The sequence below is a fragment of the Moschus berezovskii genome, chromosome 20 (genome assembly GCF_049115385.1).
Source record: "Moschus berezovskii isolate FMDL1 chromosome 20, NW_MosBer_1.0, whole genome shotgun sequence".
NCBI lineage: Eukaryota > Metazoa > Chordata > Mammalia > Artiodactyla > Moschidae > Moschus > Moschus berezovskii.
In genome coordinates, this window is record NC_142479.1 from 36,138,608 (window position 1) to 36,155,362 (window position 16,755).

General features: G+C 42.5%; 2 protein-coding genes across 2 annotated transcripts; both read right to left on the reverse strand.

Annotated features, from left to right (window-relative positions):
* Positions 1-1,366: 1,366 nt before the first annotated feature.
* On the reverse strand, positions 1,367-2,311 carry LOC129536965 (olfactory receptor-like protein DTMT). Its single transcript, XM_055396189.2, has one exon. The coding sequence runs from the start codon at positions 2,309-2,311 to the stop codon at positions 1,367-1,369; it is 945 nt and encodes a 314-aa protein (XP_055252164.2).
* Positions 2,312-14,852: 12,541 nt separating this feature from the next.
* On the reverse strand, positions 14,853-15,797 carry LOC129536974 (olfactory receptor 1E2-like). Its single transcript, XM_055396201.2, has one exon. The coding sequence runs from the start codon at positions 15,795-15,797 to the stop codon at positions 14,853-14,855; it is 945 nt and encodes a 314-aa protein (XP_055252176.2).
* Positions 15,798-16,755: the final 958 nt, after the last annotated feature.

A 16,755-nucleotide genomic window follows, 5' to 3' on the forward strand; every position in this document is an offset into this window, starting at 1 on the left:
ACCCTTTTACACTGTTGGTGGAATATAAATTGGTGCAGCCACTGCAGAAAACAGTATGGAGGTTAATCAAAAAATAAAAATAGAACTGCCATACGATCCAGCAGTTCCAATCCTGGATATATACCTGGAAAAAACACAAAAATACTAATTCAAAAAGATACATGCACCCCAGGTTCATAGCAGCACTGTTTACAATAGCCATGATGTGGAAGAAACACAAATGTCCATCAACAGATAAATGGATAAAGAAGCTATGACGTATATATGCAGTGGAATATTATTCAGTCATTAAAAATAAGAAAATTCTGCCATTTGCAACAATGTGGATGGACCTAAAGAATATTATGCCTGTTGAAATAAGTCAGACAAAAACCAATACTATATAATGTCACTTACATGTGAAATTCAATATATATACAAAACATAAACAGACTTACAGATATAGACAACAAACTAGTGGGATATTGATCTGTACTTTTCATATAATGTTCATCTGGTGTGACTATCAGGTCCCAATTCTGGATGTACACCCAAAGGAAATGACATGAGGAATATGAGGAGATACTCACTCTTCATCATTCACGTCAACAATATTCACAATAGCCAAGATATAGAAACAAACAATTCAAATGTCTATTAACCAATAAATGATAGAGATAATGTGGTATATGCGTATAATGGAATATCACTCAGTCTTTAAAAAAAGAAATATTCGAATTGGCTGACTATGTGGATGAACCTACAGGACATGGCGCTAAGTGAAATAACCCACTAACAGAAGGACAAACACTGAACAATTCCATTTTAGATGGGAGTTATCAAAGTAGATATATTCACAGAAGAGAGAACAGAATGGTGGTTGTCAGCAGCTGGAATGGGGAGAAAATGGAAAGCTGAATTTTTTATGGGCGTGAAATTTCTGTTACATAAAATGAGTAAGCAGTAAAATATAAGATAGTACCTCTGGTTAACAATATGGTGTTGTTCATACTAAAACACATGAAGAGGAGAGAGGTCAGGCTCAATAAAAAGTGTTATCTATTTTATCAGTAAATTAAACATTGGAAGCAGTTTTAAAAAGGTGGGGTGACAGGATGATTAACTGGAAGTTTAAAAATAATTCTTCTCGAGGTCACCTGAAGAGAAAAAAAGAGGAAGACTTGTAGGTCATGGACATCCCCTTCCAAGTCCAACTACAAACCTCCACTTTATCTCTTTTACTTATTGGACAATATCTTATTATGAAATTGTAACAAAAAGATCACTGAAAAAGAAGTCAGGGTTAACATCCCAACATTAATATCAACACATCTACTGGATAAAATTATGTAGAAATTTACCATCACAAATTTTACCAACTTTACCATCATAGAAAGAAGTGAAATTTCTTTTTACAAAAGACTCTTCCCAGAGCTCCCTTCATGTCTCTGTTCCTCAGGCTGTAGATGAAGGGGTTCAGCATGGGGGTCACCACAGTGTACATCATAGCCATCACAGTCTCCTTAACAGTAGAATTATTAGCTGATGGGAACAAGTAGAGACCAATAATTGTCCCGTAGAACAGGGACACCACAGTGAGGTGGGAGCCACAGGTAGAGAAGGCTTTGCAGATGCCCTTGACAGAAGGGACCTTAAGGATAGAGAAAATAATTCGTGCATAAGACATGATGATGAGTAGGAATGGCAGGACAATAATGAGTCCTCCAACGACAAATATCACCAGCTCATTAATTTGAGTGTCAGAGCAGGACAACTTCAGCAGAGCAGACATGTCACAGAAAAAGTGGGGGATCACATTGTCTTCACAAAAACACAGTCTGGCCATTAGCAAGGTGTATAACATGGCAGGGACCATGGTCAGCACCCAGGACAGCACCACCAGGAAGATACAGAGCCTGGGGCTCATAATAGCGGTGTAGCGCAGTGGGAAGCAGATGGCCACGTAGCGGTCATAGGCCATGGCCACAAGGAGGAAGTCCTCCAGGTCTGCAAAGAACAGGAAGAAGTACATTTGTGTCAGGCAGTCAGCATAAGAGATGGACGGGTCTTGGCTCTGCATGTCCTGTAGCAATTTGGGCATCGTGACAGAGGAGAAGCAGAGGTCAGAGAAAGACAGGTTACTGAGAAAGAAATACATGGGTGTGTGGAGGTGGGGGTCCAGGCAAATGAGAATGATGATGAGAAGGTTCCCCAGGACAGTGGTAACATACATGGCCAGGAACAGGACATAGAACAGGTATTGATGCTCTGACTCGATGGGCAGTCCCAACAGCAGGAACTCTGAGACAACATTTTGATTCTTTCCTGTCATGCTCTGTCTCCAGTACCTTTAGGAAGAAATAACAATGTCCATGAAAACTTGAATTTCAAAATGAACATATTTCTATGATATATGGGCCACTAGATGCTTTGCAAAAATACTTTATATCATTCTCATCACAATAATTACAATCTTTACAGGACTCCAAATCTCTATAATCAGAATCTCCATGATTGGAAATGATTTATTTTCTTCACGTTGCTTTAAAATGTAGCAAATTCCAGATTTTTAAAAGCATACTCTTATCCTCTAGGTCCTGAGACACACAATGTATAGGTTTTTCTTCTTACCCCCCACTAACTATAATTGGCTTCTGTTTTATCAATGTCTTCAAGATGATTGATGCTCCAGTGCTTTTCCTTTATACCTTTTCCAACGGAAAAGGTAAACTACCTGTAATTCTATGTATACCATGAAGAAAAACTCATCTACTCCAATGGCTTTGATGATTATTTGAGCCTTAGTTGCAAATATCTCTTTAACCTATGAAAGAAGATACTCAGTTGCCTAACTGTTATGTTCCCTTGGACATCACACCCTAATTTTCAGCAAAGAAACTCATGATATCTCCTTAAGTCGCTCAGTCCAACTCTTTGTGACCCCATGGACTGCAATCTACTAGGCTCCTTCATCCATGGGATTTTCTAGGCAAGAGTGCTGGAGTAGGCTGCCATTTCCTTTTCCAGAGGATCTTCCCAACCCAGGGATCGAATGCAGGTCTCTTGCACTGCAGACAGATGCTTTACCATCTGAGCCACCAGGGAGGCCCTTGCCCATCCTTCAATGTCTCCTTGCCACTTCCTCAATTCCCTTCTCCTTTAGCTTCTCATATTTCAGTAAAAGGGAATCCAGGTACTCCACAACTTGAACGTTTTCTTTCATTCCCTCCTTTGGTCATTATCAGCTTCCTGTGGGCATGTCACACAGATCCCACCACTTGATTCTCCTGTCCTTTCAGACACTCCCATTAGCCATTCTCAGTACACTTGATCAGGCTGACATTATGTCCTTTCTCTACCATTGGGACGGCCTCTTAACTGTCTCCCTGCTTCCATGATTGAACCCTTCTCCTTCGGTATCCTTTGATCACAGTGTTTACAGCTCTTCCCTACCTTCCCAGAATGGTAGACTACCTGTAGGACAGGCCATGTCTGCTGTCAGGACTGCAGCAGTGCCTGCAGCTGGGAGAGTGTCTGGACGTAGTTGATGTATCATAACACTATTGGTTGTGCTTCAAGCTGAAAACATGCATTCTTCCAACTTGAAAGACAGCCACTTCATTCTCCATTAGGAGTGTGCTGTCCTGTCCTACTAAATCCTCCCAGAACAAGAAGTATAGACTCAACTCCTAGTGCTAGAGCTTTGGCACTGAATTTGACACTGTATCACTGAACTTATGGATGTAATTTTTCCCCATGGAAAATGTCCCCACACGAGATACACTATTTTTTCACCATTACAGAGGATATAAATACAGATATTTATCTATATAGATAAAATAAATATAGGTATAGATGTACTCTCCAACTGCTTCATTTTCTTTCAAGAATCCTGATTAATCCACCTCAGTATGCCAAAAGCTGGCAAAAAAAAAAAAGCAAAGGAGAAGCATCATTAGATGTGGGAAGCTTCTTCATGAAACACATAACTGAATCCAACATCTTGGATTTCACTCCTTCGTGTAGGTTGATCCAGCCACCAACAGGTTTTACACGTGGATATAAGTACCAGCATCACAGCAGGATGTTGTCACTGATGAAGCCATGAGCCTCTCACTTTCTTCACTGGTTAAGTCAGTAGTTCTCAGACTGGACTTCATTTAAGACAACATAGTGTAGTGATTCTAAAATTTGATAACCCGTTAAAATCCCCTGGGAGTTCTGGTAAACCCTGATTTTGATATAGCAACTCTGTGCCTGCATTGTTTTGGTAAGTACTAGTAACTTTATTCGGAGAAGGCAATGGCATGCCACTCCAGTACCCTTGCCTGGAGAATCCCAGGGATGGGGGAGCCTGGTGGGCTGCTGTCTATGGGGTCGCACAGAGTTGGACACGACTGAAGAGACTTAGCAGCAGCAGAGCAGTAACTTTATTATGGCATAATGCTTCTGTAATTTAATCAGCACCCAGTTAACGCCCATGCCACAGTCCATGGACTACACAGTGAGTAGGAAAGATACCTGATACATTTTAAAAATAAAGATTACTGAAGCCCTCAGATAAATTTAGCCACAATTTTTTACTGGAATATAATTGCTTCAGTCCATGGCGTTGTGAAGAGTCAGACACGACTTGGCGGCTGAACAACAACATAAGTGCTTCACAATATTGTGTCAGTTTCTGCTGTGCAACATCCATACAAAATTTTCTAAAGCTCCACAGTGATTGTAACATAAAATAGAGGTTCAGAACTATGATATTAACACCTAGAATGAGCTGTCAGTATGCTGAAATTATTCAATATCATGGGAATAAATAATATGGTGAGTAATACACAAGAATGTTGTCATTAATGAAAGCAGACCATAACTGGTGGAATATCAATAAACATTCCTCAAACGTGGTGAAATTTTAGGAGGGAGAGAGGTGGAAAAGAGGAGCATTACCATATCTGAAAAATTCTCCTGCAGAACATCATACAATCTGGGAAACCAAGACCCTCAAATTGGAAGGTTTCTAAGGGATTAGCTCATTCACCCTCTGCCCAACTTACCCAGTGTGTGAGGGTGACTCCAGGACCATGACCTGAGATGCTGCTCCCCTTTATTCACTAAAGCATGTAAAATATCACCCTCTGTACTCATCACCTGAAACATCCCTTCTCCTATCTCCCATTCTGCACATCCTTGGGCCTAAGGGGCCCTGGCTCCCAGAGGAGTCTGGATCCTGGAGGGATTTATTAAAGACAAAGCAATTTCACAGGCCCTCTCTAGGACAAATGCTCTCAGAGTCCAAGAGCAGTGATTGATCACAATCACTGATCCCACCTGACTACACTTTGAGGGAAATTGAGGATGCAGAACTCACACAGGAAAGCTTAACCACTGCCTGTTTAGGGAATGGACAGGAGGCCTCTGTGGTTGGAGACCACAGCTGGAAAGTAAAAGAGGATGGTTGGTGAAGCCATACTAGGAATACCGTAAAATCTGTGGAGTGTAACAGGATGTTTTCTGTGGGCAACAAGAAGCCTTCAGTGGTTTGAGTAAAGTGTCAAGAAAGAGACACATTTTGTTTCGCTTTTTGGGCCACGTTGGGCAGCATGTGGGATCTTAGTCCCTTGGCCAGTGATCAAACCCACGCCCCGTGATGTGGAAGCACAGAGTCTTAACCACGGGAACACCCAGGAAGTCCCCAAGACACATATTTTGGAAAGATTCTCATGGTGGCAAAATCTCTCAGTTAAACACCATTTCCCATAAACCACCTGATGCTAACAAGGAGTAGATATCCATGACACAACTATATGCAGGTATATAGAAAGTATTAGAATAAAAGACAAGAGAAACGCTCCCTGATCATACTCCATTCTTCCTCAAGCCAAGATAGAAAAGAAAACCCAGTACGAATCCCACTGAAGTACTTCTGCCTTCTAACCTCTGTGGGAAAACGTTACTGAACCCTGCTACTCGCATTGTCTCTGTTGTTGCTGTTGCTGCTAACTTGCTTCAGTCGTGTCTGACTCTGTGTGACCCCATAGACGGCAGCCCACCAGGCTCCCCCGTCCCTGGGATTCTCCAGGCAAGAACACTAGAGTGGGTTACCATTTCCTTCTCCAATGCATGAAAGTGAAAAGTGAAAGTGAAGTCGATCAGTTGTGGCCGACTCTTCGCAACCCCATGGACTGCAGCCTACCAGAGTCCTCTGTCCATGGGATTTTCCAGGCAAGAGTACTGGAATGAAGTGCCATTGCCTTCTCCACTCATTGTCTCTGAGTTCAGTTCCGTTGCCCAGTCATGTCCGACTCTTTGTGACCCCATGAATCACAGCATGCCAGGCCTCCCTGTCCATCACCAACTCCCAGAGTTCACTCAAACTCATGTCCATCGAGTCGGTGATGCCATCCAGCCATCTCATCCTCAGCCGGCCCCTTCTCCTCCCGCCCCCAATCCCTCCCAGCATGAGACTCTTTTCCAGTGAGTCAACTCATCGCATGAGGTGGCCAAAGTATTGCAGTTTCAGCTTTAGCATCAGTCCTTCCAATGAACACCCAGGACTAATCTCCTTTAGAATGGACTGGTTGGATTTCCTTGCAGTCCAAGGGACTCTCAAGAGTCTTCTCCAGCACCACAGTTCAAAAGCATCAATTCTTCGGTGGTCAGATATCATCACAGTCCAACTCTCACATCCATACATGCACTGGAAAAACCATAGCCTTGACTAGATGGACCTTTGTTGGCAAAGTAATGTCTCTGCTTTTTAACATGCTGTCTAGGTTGGTCATGACTTTCCTTCCAAGGAGTAAGTGTCTTTTAATTTCATGGCTGCAATCAGCATCCACAGTGATTTTGGAGCCCCCCAAAATAAAGTCTGACACTGTTTCCATTGTTTCCCCATCTATTTCCCAAGAAGTGATGGGACCAGATGCCATGATCTTAGTTTTCTGAACGTTGAGCTTTAAGCCAACTTTTTCACTCTCCTCTTTCACTTTCATCAAGAGGCTTTTGAGTTCCTCTTCACTTTCTGCCATAACGGTGGTGTCATCTGCATATCTGAGGTTACTGATATTTCTCCCAGCAATCTTGATTCCAGCTTGTGCTTCTTCCAGCCCAGCGTTTCTCATGATGTACTCTGCGTATGAGTTAAATAAGCAGGGTGACAATATACAGCCTTGACGTACTCCTTTTCCTATTTGGAACCAGTCTGTTGTTCTATGTTCAGTTCTAACTGTTGCTTCCTGACCTGCATATAGGTTTCTCAAGAGGCAGGTCAGGTGGTCTGGTATTCCCATCTCTTTCAGAATTTTCCACAGTTTATTGTGATCAACAAAGTCAAAGGCTTTGGCATAGTCAATAAAGCAGAAATAGATGTTTTTCTGGAAATCTCTTGCTTTTTTGATGTTCCAGTGGATGTTGGCAATTTGATCTCTGATTCCTCTGCCTTTTCTAAAACCTGCTTGAATATCTGGAAGTTCACGGTTCACGTATTGCTGAAGCCTGGCTTGGAGAATTTTGAGCATGACTTTACTAGTGTGTGAGATGAGTGCAGTTGTGCGGTAGTTTGAGCATTCTTTGGCATTGCCTTTCTTTGAGATTGGAATGAAAACTGACCTTTTCCAGTCCCGTGGCCACTTCTGAGTTTTCCAAATTTGCTGGCATATTGAGTGCAGCACTTTCACAGCATCATCTTTCAGGATTTGAAATAGCTCAACTGGAATTCCATCACCTCCACTAGCTTTGTTCTTAGTGATGCTTTCTAAGGCCCACTTGACTTCACATTCCAGGATGTCTGGCTCTAGGTGAGTGATCATACCATCGTGATTATCTGGGTTGTGAAGATCTTTTTTGTACAGTTCTTCTGTGTATTCTTGCCACCTCTTTTTAATATCTTCTGCTTCTGTTAGGTCCATACCATTTCTGTCCTTTATTGAGCCTATCTTTGCATGAAATATTTCCTTGGTATCTCTAATTTTCTTGAAGAGATCTCTAGTCTTTCCCATTCTGTTGTTTTCCTCTATTTCTTTGCATTGATCACTGAGGAAGGCTTTCTTATCTCTCCTTGCTATTCTTTGGAACTCTGCATTCAGATGCTTATATCTTTCATTTTCTCCTTTGCTTTTCACTTCTCTTCTTTTCACAGCTATTTGTAAGCCCTCTTCAGACAGCCATTTTGCTTTTTTGCATTTCTTTTCCATGGGGATGGTCTTGGTCCCTGTCTCCTGTACAATGTCACGAACCTCCGTCCAGAGTTCATCAGACACTCTATCAGATCTAATCCCTTAAATCTATTTCTCACTTCCACTGTATAATCATAAGGGATTTGATTGAGGTCATATCTGAATGGTCTAGTGGTTTTCCCTACTTTCTTCAATTTCAGTCTAAATTTGGCAATAAGGAGTTCATGATCTGAGCCACAGTCAGCTCCCGGTCTTGTTTTTGCTACCATTGTCTCTTGTACTCCCCAGATGTGTCAGAATACCTCCTAGTCTCCAGCTCTTCCTCGTGCTGCAGTTATCTTTGGCCACAAAGCCACAATGAACTAGTTTTGGGCTGTACTCGGTCTTCGTTGCTGTGTGTGGGCTTTCCTATGGTTGTGGTGAATGGGGGCTGCTCTGCAGCGGTGCTGCATTCCCTTCTCAGCACACTGGCCTCTCTTGCTGCATAGCACACGCTCTTGGCACACAAGCTTAAGTAACCATGGCACATGGGCATGACAGAGGTGCCTGGTGAGATAGAGTCCATGGGGTCCCAGACGAGTCAGACGTGACTTAGCAACTACGCAGCAACAAAGACAAACTAAACTATTGTAACAAAGGAGATAGAAAGCTCACTTGAGGTTCAGGGCAGGTCAGGAAGACAATGGAGATGTGAAAATAAATCAGAGGAGACAAGGTTAATGACAGAATAATGCAACCCTTTTAATCTCAAAAATATACAAGCAGCTCCTGCAGCTCAATTCCAGAAAAATAAAAGACCCAATAAAAAAATGGGCCAAAGAACGAAACAGACATTTCTCCAAGGAAGACATACAGATGGCTACAAACACATGAAAAAATGCTCAACATCACTCATTATCAGAGAAATGCAAATCAAAACCACAATGAGGTACCATCTCATGCTGATCAGAATGGCTGCTATCCAAAAATCGACAAGCAATAAATTCTGGAGAGGGTGTGGAGGAAAGGGAACCCTCTTACACTGTTGGTGGGAATGCAAACTAGTATAGCCACTATGGAGAACAGTGTGGAGATTCCTTAAAAACTGGAAATAGAACTGCCATACGACCCAGCAATCGCACACCTGGGTATACACACCAAGGAAACCAGAATTGAAAGAGACACGCGTACCCCAATGTTCATCGCAGCACTGTTTATAATAGCCAGGACATGGAAGCAACCTAGATGTCCATCTGCAGACGAATGGATAAGAAAGCTGTGGTACATATACACAATGGAGTATTACTCAGCAATTAAAAAGAATACATTTGAATCAGTTCTAATGAGGTGGATGAAACTGGAGCCTATTATACAGAGTGAAGTAAGCCAGAAAGAAAAGTACCAATACAGTATGCTAACGCATATATATAGAATTTAGAAAGATGGTAACAATGACCCTGTATACGAGACAGCAAAAGAGACACAGGTGTATAGAACAGTCTTTTGGACTCTGTGAGAGAGGACGAGGGTGGGATGATTTGGGAGAATGGCATTGAAACATGTATATTATCATATGTGAATTGAATCACCAGTCCATGTTCGATGCATGAGACAGGATGCTCAGGGCTGGTGTACTGGGATGACCCAGAGGGATGGGATGGGGAGGGAGGGGAGAGGGGGGTTCAAGATGGGGAACAGATATATTCCCGGGGCAGATTCATGTCAATGTATGGCAAAACCAATACAATATTGTAAAGTAATTAGCCTCCGATTAAAATTTTAAAAAATATCATACAAACCATACCAATTGCACGAAGCAAAAACTGAGACTGCCTTGTAAGAATATATATGTTGTAAATGGAAAAAAAAAATTACTGATACCCTCAGATATATTTAACCACAGTTTTCTTTAATACTTTTTATTTTTATTTTTTAAAATTTATTTATTTTAATTGGAGACTAATTACTTTACAATATTGTATCGGTTTTGCCATACATTGACATGAATCCTCCCTGGGTGTGCATGTGTTCCCCATCTTGAACTCCCCTCCCCCCTGCCTCCCCATAACATCCCTCTGGGTCATGCCAGTACACCAGTCCCGAGCATCCTGTATCATGCATCGAACCTGGACTGGCGATTCATTTCACATATGATAATACACATGTTTCAATGCCATTCTCCGGAATCATCCCACCCTCACCCTCTCCCACAGAGTCCCAAAGACTGTTCTATACATCTGTGTCTCTTTTGCTGTCTCGCATACAGGGTTATCATTTGCATCTTTCTAAATTCCATATATGTGCGTTAGTATATTGTATTGGTGTTTTTCTTTCTGGCTTACTTCACTCTGTATAATAGGCTCCAGTTTCATCCACCTCATTAGAACTGATTCAAATGTATTCTTTTTAATGGCTGAGTAATACTCCATTGTGTATATGTACCACAGCTTTCTTGTCTGCAGATGGACATCTAGGTTGCTTCCATGTCCTGGCTATTATAAACAGTGCTGCAATGAACATTGGAGTACATGTGTCTCTTTCAATTCTGGTTTCCTCGGTGTGTATGCCCAGGAGTGCGATTGCTGGATCATATGGCAGTTCTATTTCCAGTTTTTAAGGAATCTCCACACTGTTCTCCATAGTGGCTATACTAGTTTGCATTCCCACCAACAGTGTAAGAGGATTCCCTTTTCTCCACACTCTCCAGCATTTATTGCTTGTAGACTTTTGGATAGCAGCCGTTCTGACTGGCGTAAAATGGTACCTCATTGTGGTTTTGATTTGCATTTCTCTGATAATGAGTGATGTTGAGCATTTTTTCATGTGTTTGTAGCCATCTGTATGTCTTCCTTGGAGAAATGTCTGTTTCGTTCTTTGGCCCATTTTTTTTTTTGGTAATTAATTTATTTTTTATTGGAGGCAAATAATTTTACAATATTATATTGGTTGGTTTTGCCATACATTGACATGAATTTGCCCCGGGTTTACATAAGTTCCCCCTCCTGAACCCCCCTCCCACCTCCCTCCTCCCTTTATCCTCCCTCTGGGTCATTCCCGCATGCCAGCCCCGACCATCCTATAACATGCATTGACCCTGAACTAGTGATTCGTTTCACATATGACAACATACGTGTTTCAATGCCATTCTCCCAAATCATCCCACCCTCACCCTCTCCCATAGAGTCCCAAAGACAAAGAAAAACACCAATACAGTATACTAACGCATATATATGGAATTTAGAAAGATGCAAATGATAACCCTGTATATGAGACAGCAAAAGAGACACAGATGTATAGAACAGTCTTTGGCCCATTTTTTGATTGGGTCGTTTATTTTTCTGGAATTGAGCTGCAGGAACTGCTTGTATATTTTTGAGATTAATTCTTTATCAGTTGCTTCATTTGCTATTCTTTTCTCCCATTCTGAAGGCTGTCTTTTCACCTTGCTTATAGTTTCCTTTGCTGTGCAGAAGCTTTTAATTTTAATTACGTCCCATTTGTTTATTTTTGCTTTTATTTCCAATATTCTGGGAGGTGGGTCATGGAGGATCCTGCTGTGATTTATGTCAGAGAGTGTTTTGCCTATGTTCTCCTCTAGAAGTTTTATAGTTTCTGGTCTTACATTTAGATCTTTAATCCATTTTGAGTTTATTTTTGTGTATGGTTTTAGGGAGTGTTCTAGTTTCATTCTTTTACAAGTGTAATCACAATTTTTTATTGGAATATCGTTGCTTAAGACCATGGCATTGCGAGGAGTCGGACACGACTTGGCAGCTGAACAACAACATAAGGACCTCACAATATTGTGTCAGTTTCTGCTGTGCAACATGCATACAAAATTTTCTAAAGCTCCAAAGTGATTCTCACATAACATAGGAGTTCAGAACTATGACATGAATGCTTACATTGAGTTGTCAGTATGCTGAAATGATTCAATATCATGGGAATAAATAATATGATGAGTAATACACAAAATGCAGGCATTAATAAAAACAGATTATAACTGGTGGAATAGTAATAAACATTTTTCAAACGTAGTGAAATTTTAGGAGGGAGAGAGGTGCAAAAGAGGAGCATTACCATACCTGAAAAACTCTCCTGCAGAACATCATACAACCTGGGATACCAACCCTCAGGTTGGAAGGTTCCGAAGGGATTAGCTCATTCACCCTCTGCCCAACTTACCCAGTGTGTGAGGGTGACTCCAGGACTGTGACCTGAGATTCTGCTCCCCTTTATTCACTAAAGCATGTAAAATATCACCCTCGGTACTCATCACCTGTGTCTGAAACCTCCCTTCTACATCTCCCATTCTGTATATCCTCGGGTCTGAGGGGCTCTGGATCCCAGAGGAGTCTGGATCCTGGAGGGATTTATTAAAGACAAAGCAGTTGCCCAGGACCTCTCCAAGACAAATGCTCTCAGAGTCCAGGAGCAGTGATTGATCACAATCACTGATCACATCTGACTAACTGTGAGAGAAATTGAGGATGCAGAGCTCATGCAGGAAAGCTTAACCACTGCATGTATAGGGAATGGACAGAAGGCCTCTGTGGTTGGAACGCACAGGTGGAAAGTAAAAGAGGATAGTTGGTGAGGACATATTGTGAATATCTTAAACATCTGTGGAGTGTAACAGGCTGTTTCCCGTGGACAATAAGAAGCCTTCAGTGGTTTGAGTAAAGTGTCAAGAAAGAGACACATTTTGTTTCGCTTTTTGGGCCATGTTGGGCAGCATGTGGGATCTTAGTCCCTTGACCAGCAATCAAAACCATGCCCTGTGATGTGGAAGCACATATTCTTAACCCCAGGAACACCCAGGAAGCCCCCAAGACACATATTTTGGAAAGATTCTCACGGTGGCAAAATCTCTCAGTTAAACACCTGATGCTAACAAGGAGTAGATATCCATGACACAACAATATGCAGGTATATAGAAAGTACTAGAATAAGAGACAAGAGAAACGCTCCCTGATCATACTCCATTCTTCCTCAAGCCAAGATAGAAAAGAAAACCCAGTATGAATCCCACTGAAGTACTTCTGCCTTCTTACCTCTGTGAGAAAACTTGACTGACACCTGCCACTCCCATTGTCTCTAGTACTCCCCAGATGTGTCAGAATACCTCCTAGTCTCCAGCTCTTCCTCGTGCTGCAGTTATCTTTGGCCACAAAGCCACAATGAACTAGTTTTGGGCTGTGCTCGGTCTTCGTTGCTGTGTGTGGGCTTTCCTATGGTTGTGGTGAATGGGGGCTCCTCTGCAGCGGTGCTGCATTCCCTTCTCAGCGCGCTGGCCTCTCTTGCTGCAGAGCACATGCTCTTGGCACTCAAGCTTAAGTAACCATGGCACATGGGCATGACAGAGGTGCCTGGTGAGATAGAGTCCATGGGGTCCCAGACGAGTCAGACGTGACTTAGCAACTACGCAGCAACAAAGACAAACTAAACTATTGTAACAAAGGAGATAGAAAGCTCACTTGAGGTTCAGGGCAGGTCAGGAAGACACTGGAGACGTGGAAATAAATCAGAGGAGACAAGGTTAATGACAGAATAATGCAACCCTTTTCTCATGAAGAGGTAAGTAAATATCTATATTCGGCGGTGAAAAGTTTAGTTTAGCAGAGGTAAGCAGGGGAGTGAGAATTTTGAATTTTAAAGTATTGATCTTGAGGACAGAATATTATTTAAAGCATGGTTTTGGTTATTTTTTACAAAAAAAAAAAAAGATAAATTGCTTAAAAATGGGACACAGATACTAAAGAAATTGCTCTCCTCTCCACTTCTTTATGTGACAGACCTGGGTTCTAAGTGGCCTTTCTAGGAGCATAGCACGGCCTGGACGGTGGCCTAACACAACCGGAAGGGCCAGGTTTAGGAAGGGACCACTGGCCCAAGAATTTGCTGCCATAGCGACAAGCAGTGGGGCAAGGAGCAGTGCAACCCAAATTTTACAAGCTATCACAGCTATGCTCTTTCTTTTAGTCTCCTCCATATTTTCATGGCTTCCCTGCTGGCTCCGATGGTAAAGAATCCCCCTGCAATGCAGGAGACACAAGAGATCCAGGTTCGATGCCTGGTCGAAAAGCCCTCCTAGCGGAAGAAACGGCAACCCACTCCAGTATTCCTGCCTGGAGAATTCCACAGGCAGAGGAGCCCAGTGGCTACAGTCCATGGGTCGCAAAGAACTGGACATGACTGAACAACTAACACTTTCTTCACTTGCATTTTTTCAAATGGGACCTCGGGGGTTGTCTGCTTCAGTAAATGTTAGCAGGCTGCTGTGGGCCCCGGTTCTGTACTTTCAGTCTCTTCATTCATGAAATGTCTGTTTCAGGTGGTGGGGTCAAGGGCAGAAGGGAGAGGCTGTCTCCACAGTAAATGAGTAAATCCTTAGTAAACAGTACAGTTTATTTTATCAGTAAATGAAACATTAGAAACAGTAAAGAAAAAATATGGGGGGGGATACAAAAATTAACTGGAAGTTTAAAAGTGATGCTTTTTAGAGTAACATGGAGAGAAAATTGAGCAAGGGTAGGTCACTGACATCCCCTTTCCAAGTCCTACTACATACCTCCACCGTATCTCTGTTACTTACTGGACAACATCTTACCTTGGAATTTTAACAAAAAGATCATTGAAAAAGGAAGCCTGAGTTAATACCCCCGTATTAATACCAAAAGACCAACCACACAAAATGATGCAAAAATCCCAACTTGATCATCACAGAGAAAAGTTAGCTTTCTTTCTACAAAAGACTCTTCCAAGAGCTCCCTTCATGTCTCTGTTCCTCAGGCTGTAGATGAAGGGGTTCAGCATGGGGGTCACCACAGTGTACATCATAGCCATCACAGTCTCCTTAACAATAGAATTATTAGCTGATGGGCATAAGTAGAGACCAATAACTGTCCCGTAGAACAGGGACACCACAGTGAGGTGGGAAGCACAGGTGGAGAAGGCCTTGTGGATGCCCCTCGCAGAAGGGACCTTGAGGATGGAGGACACGATTCGAGCGTAGGATGTGATGATGAGGAGAAAGGGGGTCACAAGAGTGAGCCCTCCCATGATGAATATCACCAGCTCATTAACTCGAGTGTCAGAGCAGGACAGCTTCAGCAGAGCAGACATGTCACAGAAAAAGTGGGCGATCACATTATCTTCACAAAAGTGCAGCCTGGCCAAGAGCAGGGTGTGCAACATGGCGTGGAACGTGGTCAGCACCCAGGACAGCGCCAGCAGGGCGAGACAGAGCCTGGGGCTCATGATGGCGGTGTAGTGCAGCGGGAAGCAGATGGCCACGTAGCGGTCATAGGCCATGGCTACAAGGAGGAAGTCGTCCAGGTCTCCAAAAAACAGAAAGAAGTATATTTGTGTCAGGCAGTCAGCATAAGAGATGGACGGGTCTTGGCTCTGCATATCCTGTAGCAATTTGGGCATCGTGACAGAGGAGAAGCAGAGGTCAGAGAAAGACAGGTTACTGAGAAAGAAATACATGGGTGTGTGGAGGTGGGGGTCCAGGCAAATGAGGATGATGATGAGAAGGTTCCCCAGGATGGTGGTAACATACATGGCCAGGAACAGGACATAGAACAGGTTTTGATGCTCTGACTCGATGGGCAGTCCCAACAGCAGGAACTCTGAGACAATAGTTTGATTCCTTCCTGTCATGCTCTGTCTCCAGTATCTTTAGGAAGAAATAACAATGTCCATGAAAAGTTGAATTTCAAAATGAACATATTTCTATGATATATGGACTGCTAGATGTTTGCAAGAATACTTGATATCGTTCTCATCACAATAATGACAACCTTTACATGACTCCAATTTTCTATCATCAGAATCTCTATGATTCTGTAAAATCATGCATTTTCTTCACTTTGCTTTAAAATGTAGCAATAGTCCAGATTTTTTAAAGCACACTCTTATCCACTAAGTCCGGAGACACAGGATGTCTTCGTTTTTCCTCATACCCCTCCCCCAACTGTAACTGACTTCTCTTTTGTCAATATCTTCAAGTTGATTGGTGCTCCTGGGCTTTTCCCTAAACATGGTTCCCTTGTCATTCTATAGATACCATGAAGAAAAACATCTACTCCAATGGCTTTGATGATGATTTAAGCTTTAGTTGTAAATGTCTCTTTAACCTATGAAAGAGTATACTCAGTGGCCTAATTGTTATCTTCCCTTGGACATTACACCCTTCTTTGCAGCAAAGAAACTCATGATGTCTCTTGGCCCTTCTCCCAATTCCATCCTCCTCCAATTTCTCCTATTTCTCAGTAAAAGGGAATCCAGGTGCTCCACAACCTAAAAGTATTCTTTCATTCCCTCCTTTGGTCATTATTCCTGTCTGTGGGCAAGTCCTACAGATTCTCCTACCCTTTTAGACACTCCCGTTAGCCATTCTCAGTACACTTGATCAGGATGATCATGTCCTTTCCCTACCATTGGGACGGCCTCTTAACTGTCTCCCTGCTTCCACGATTGAACCCTTCTCCTTCAGTATCCTTTGATCACAGTGTTTACAGCTCTTCCCTACCTTCCCAGAATGGTAGACGACCCGTAGGACAGGCCATGTCTGCCGTCACGACTACAGCAGTGCTTGCAGCTGGGAGAGTGTCTGGCC

Coding starts and splice junctions, on each gene's coding strand:
- LOC129536974 (XM_055396201.2), bottom strand. CDS start 15,797: ATGACAGGAAGGAATCAAACTATTGTCTCAGAGTTCCTGCTGTTGGGA.
- LOC129536965 (XM_055396189.2), bottom strand. CDS start 2,311: ATGACAGGAAAGAATCAAAATGTTGTCTCAGAGTTCCTGCTGTTGGGA.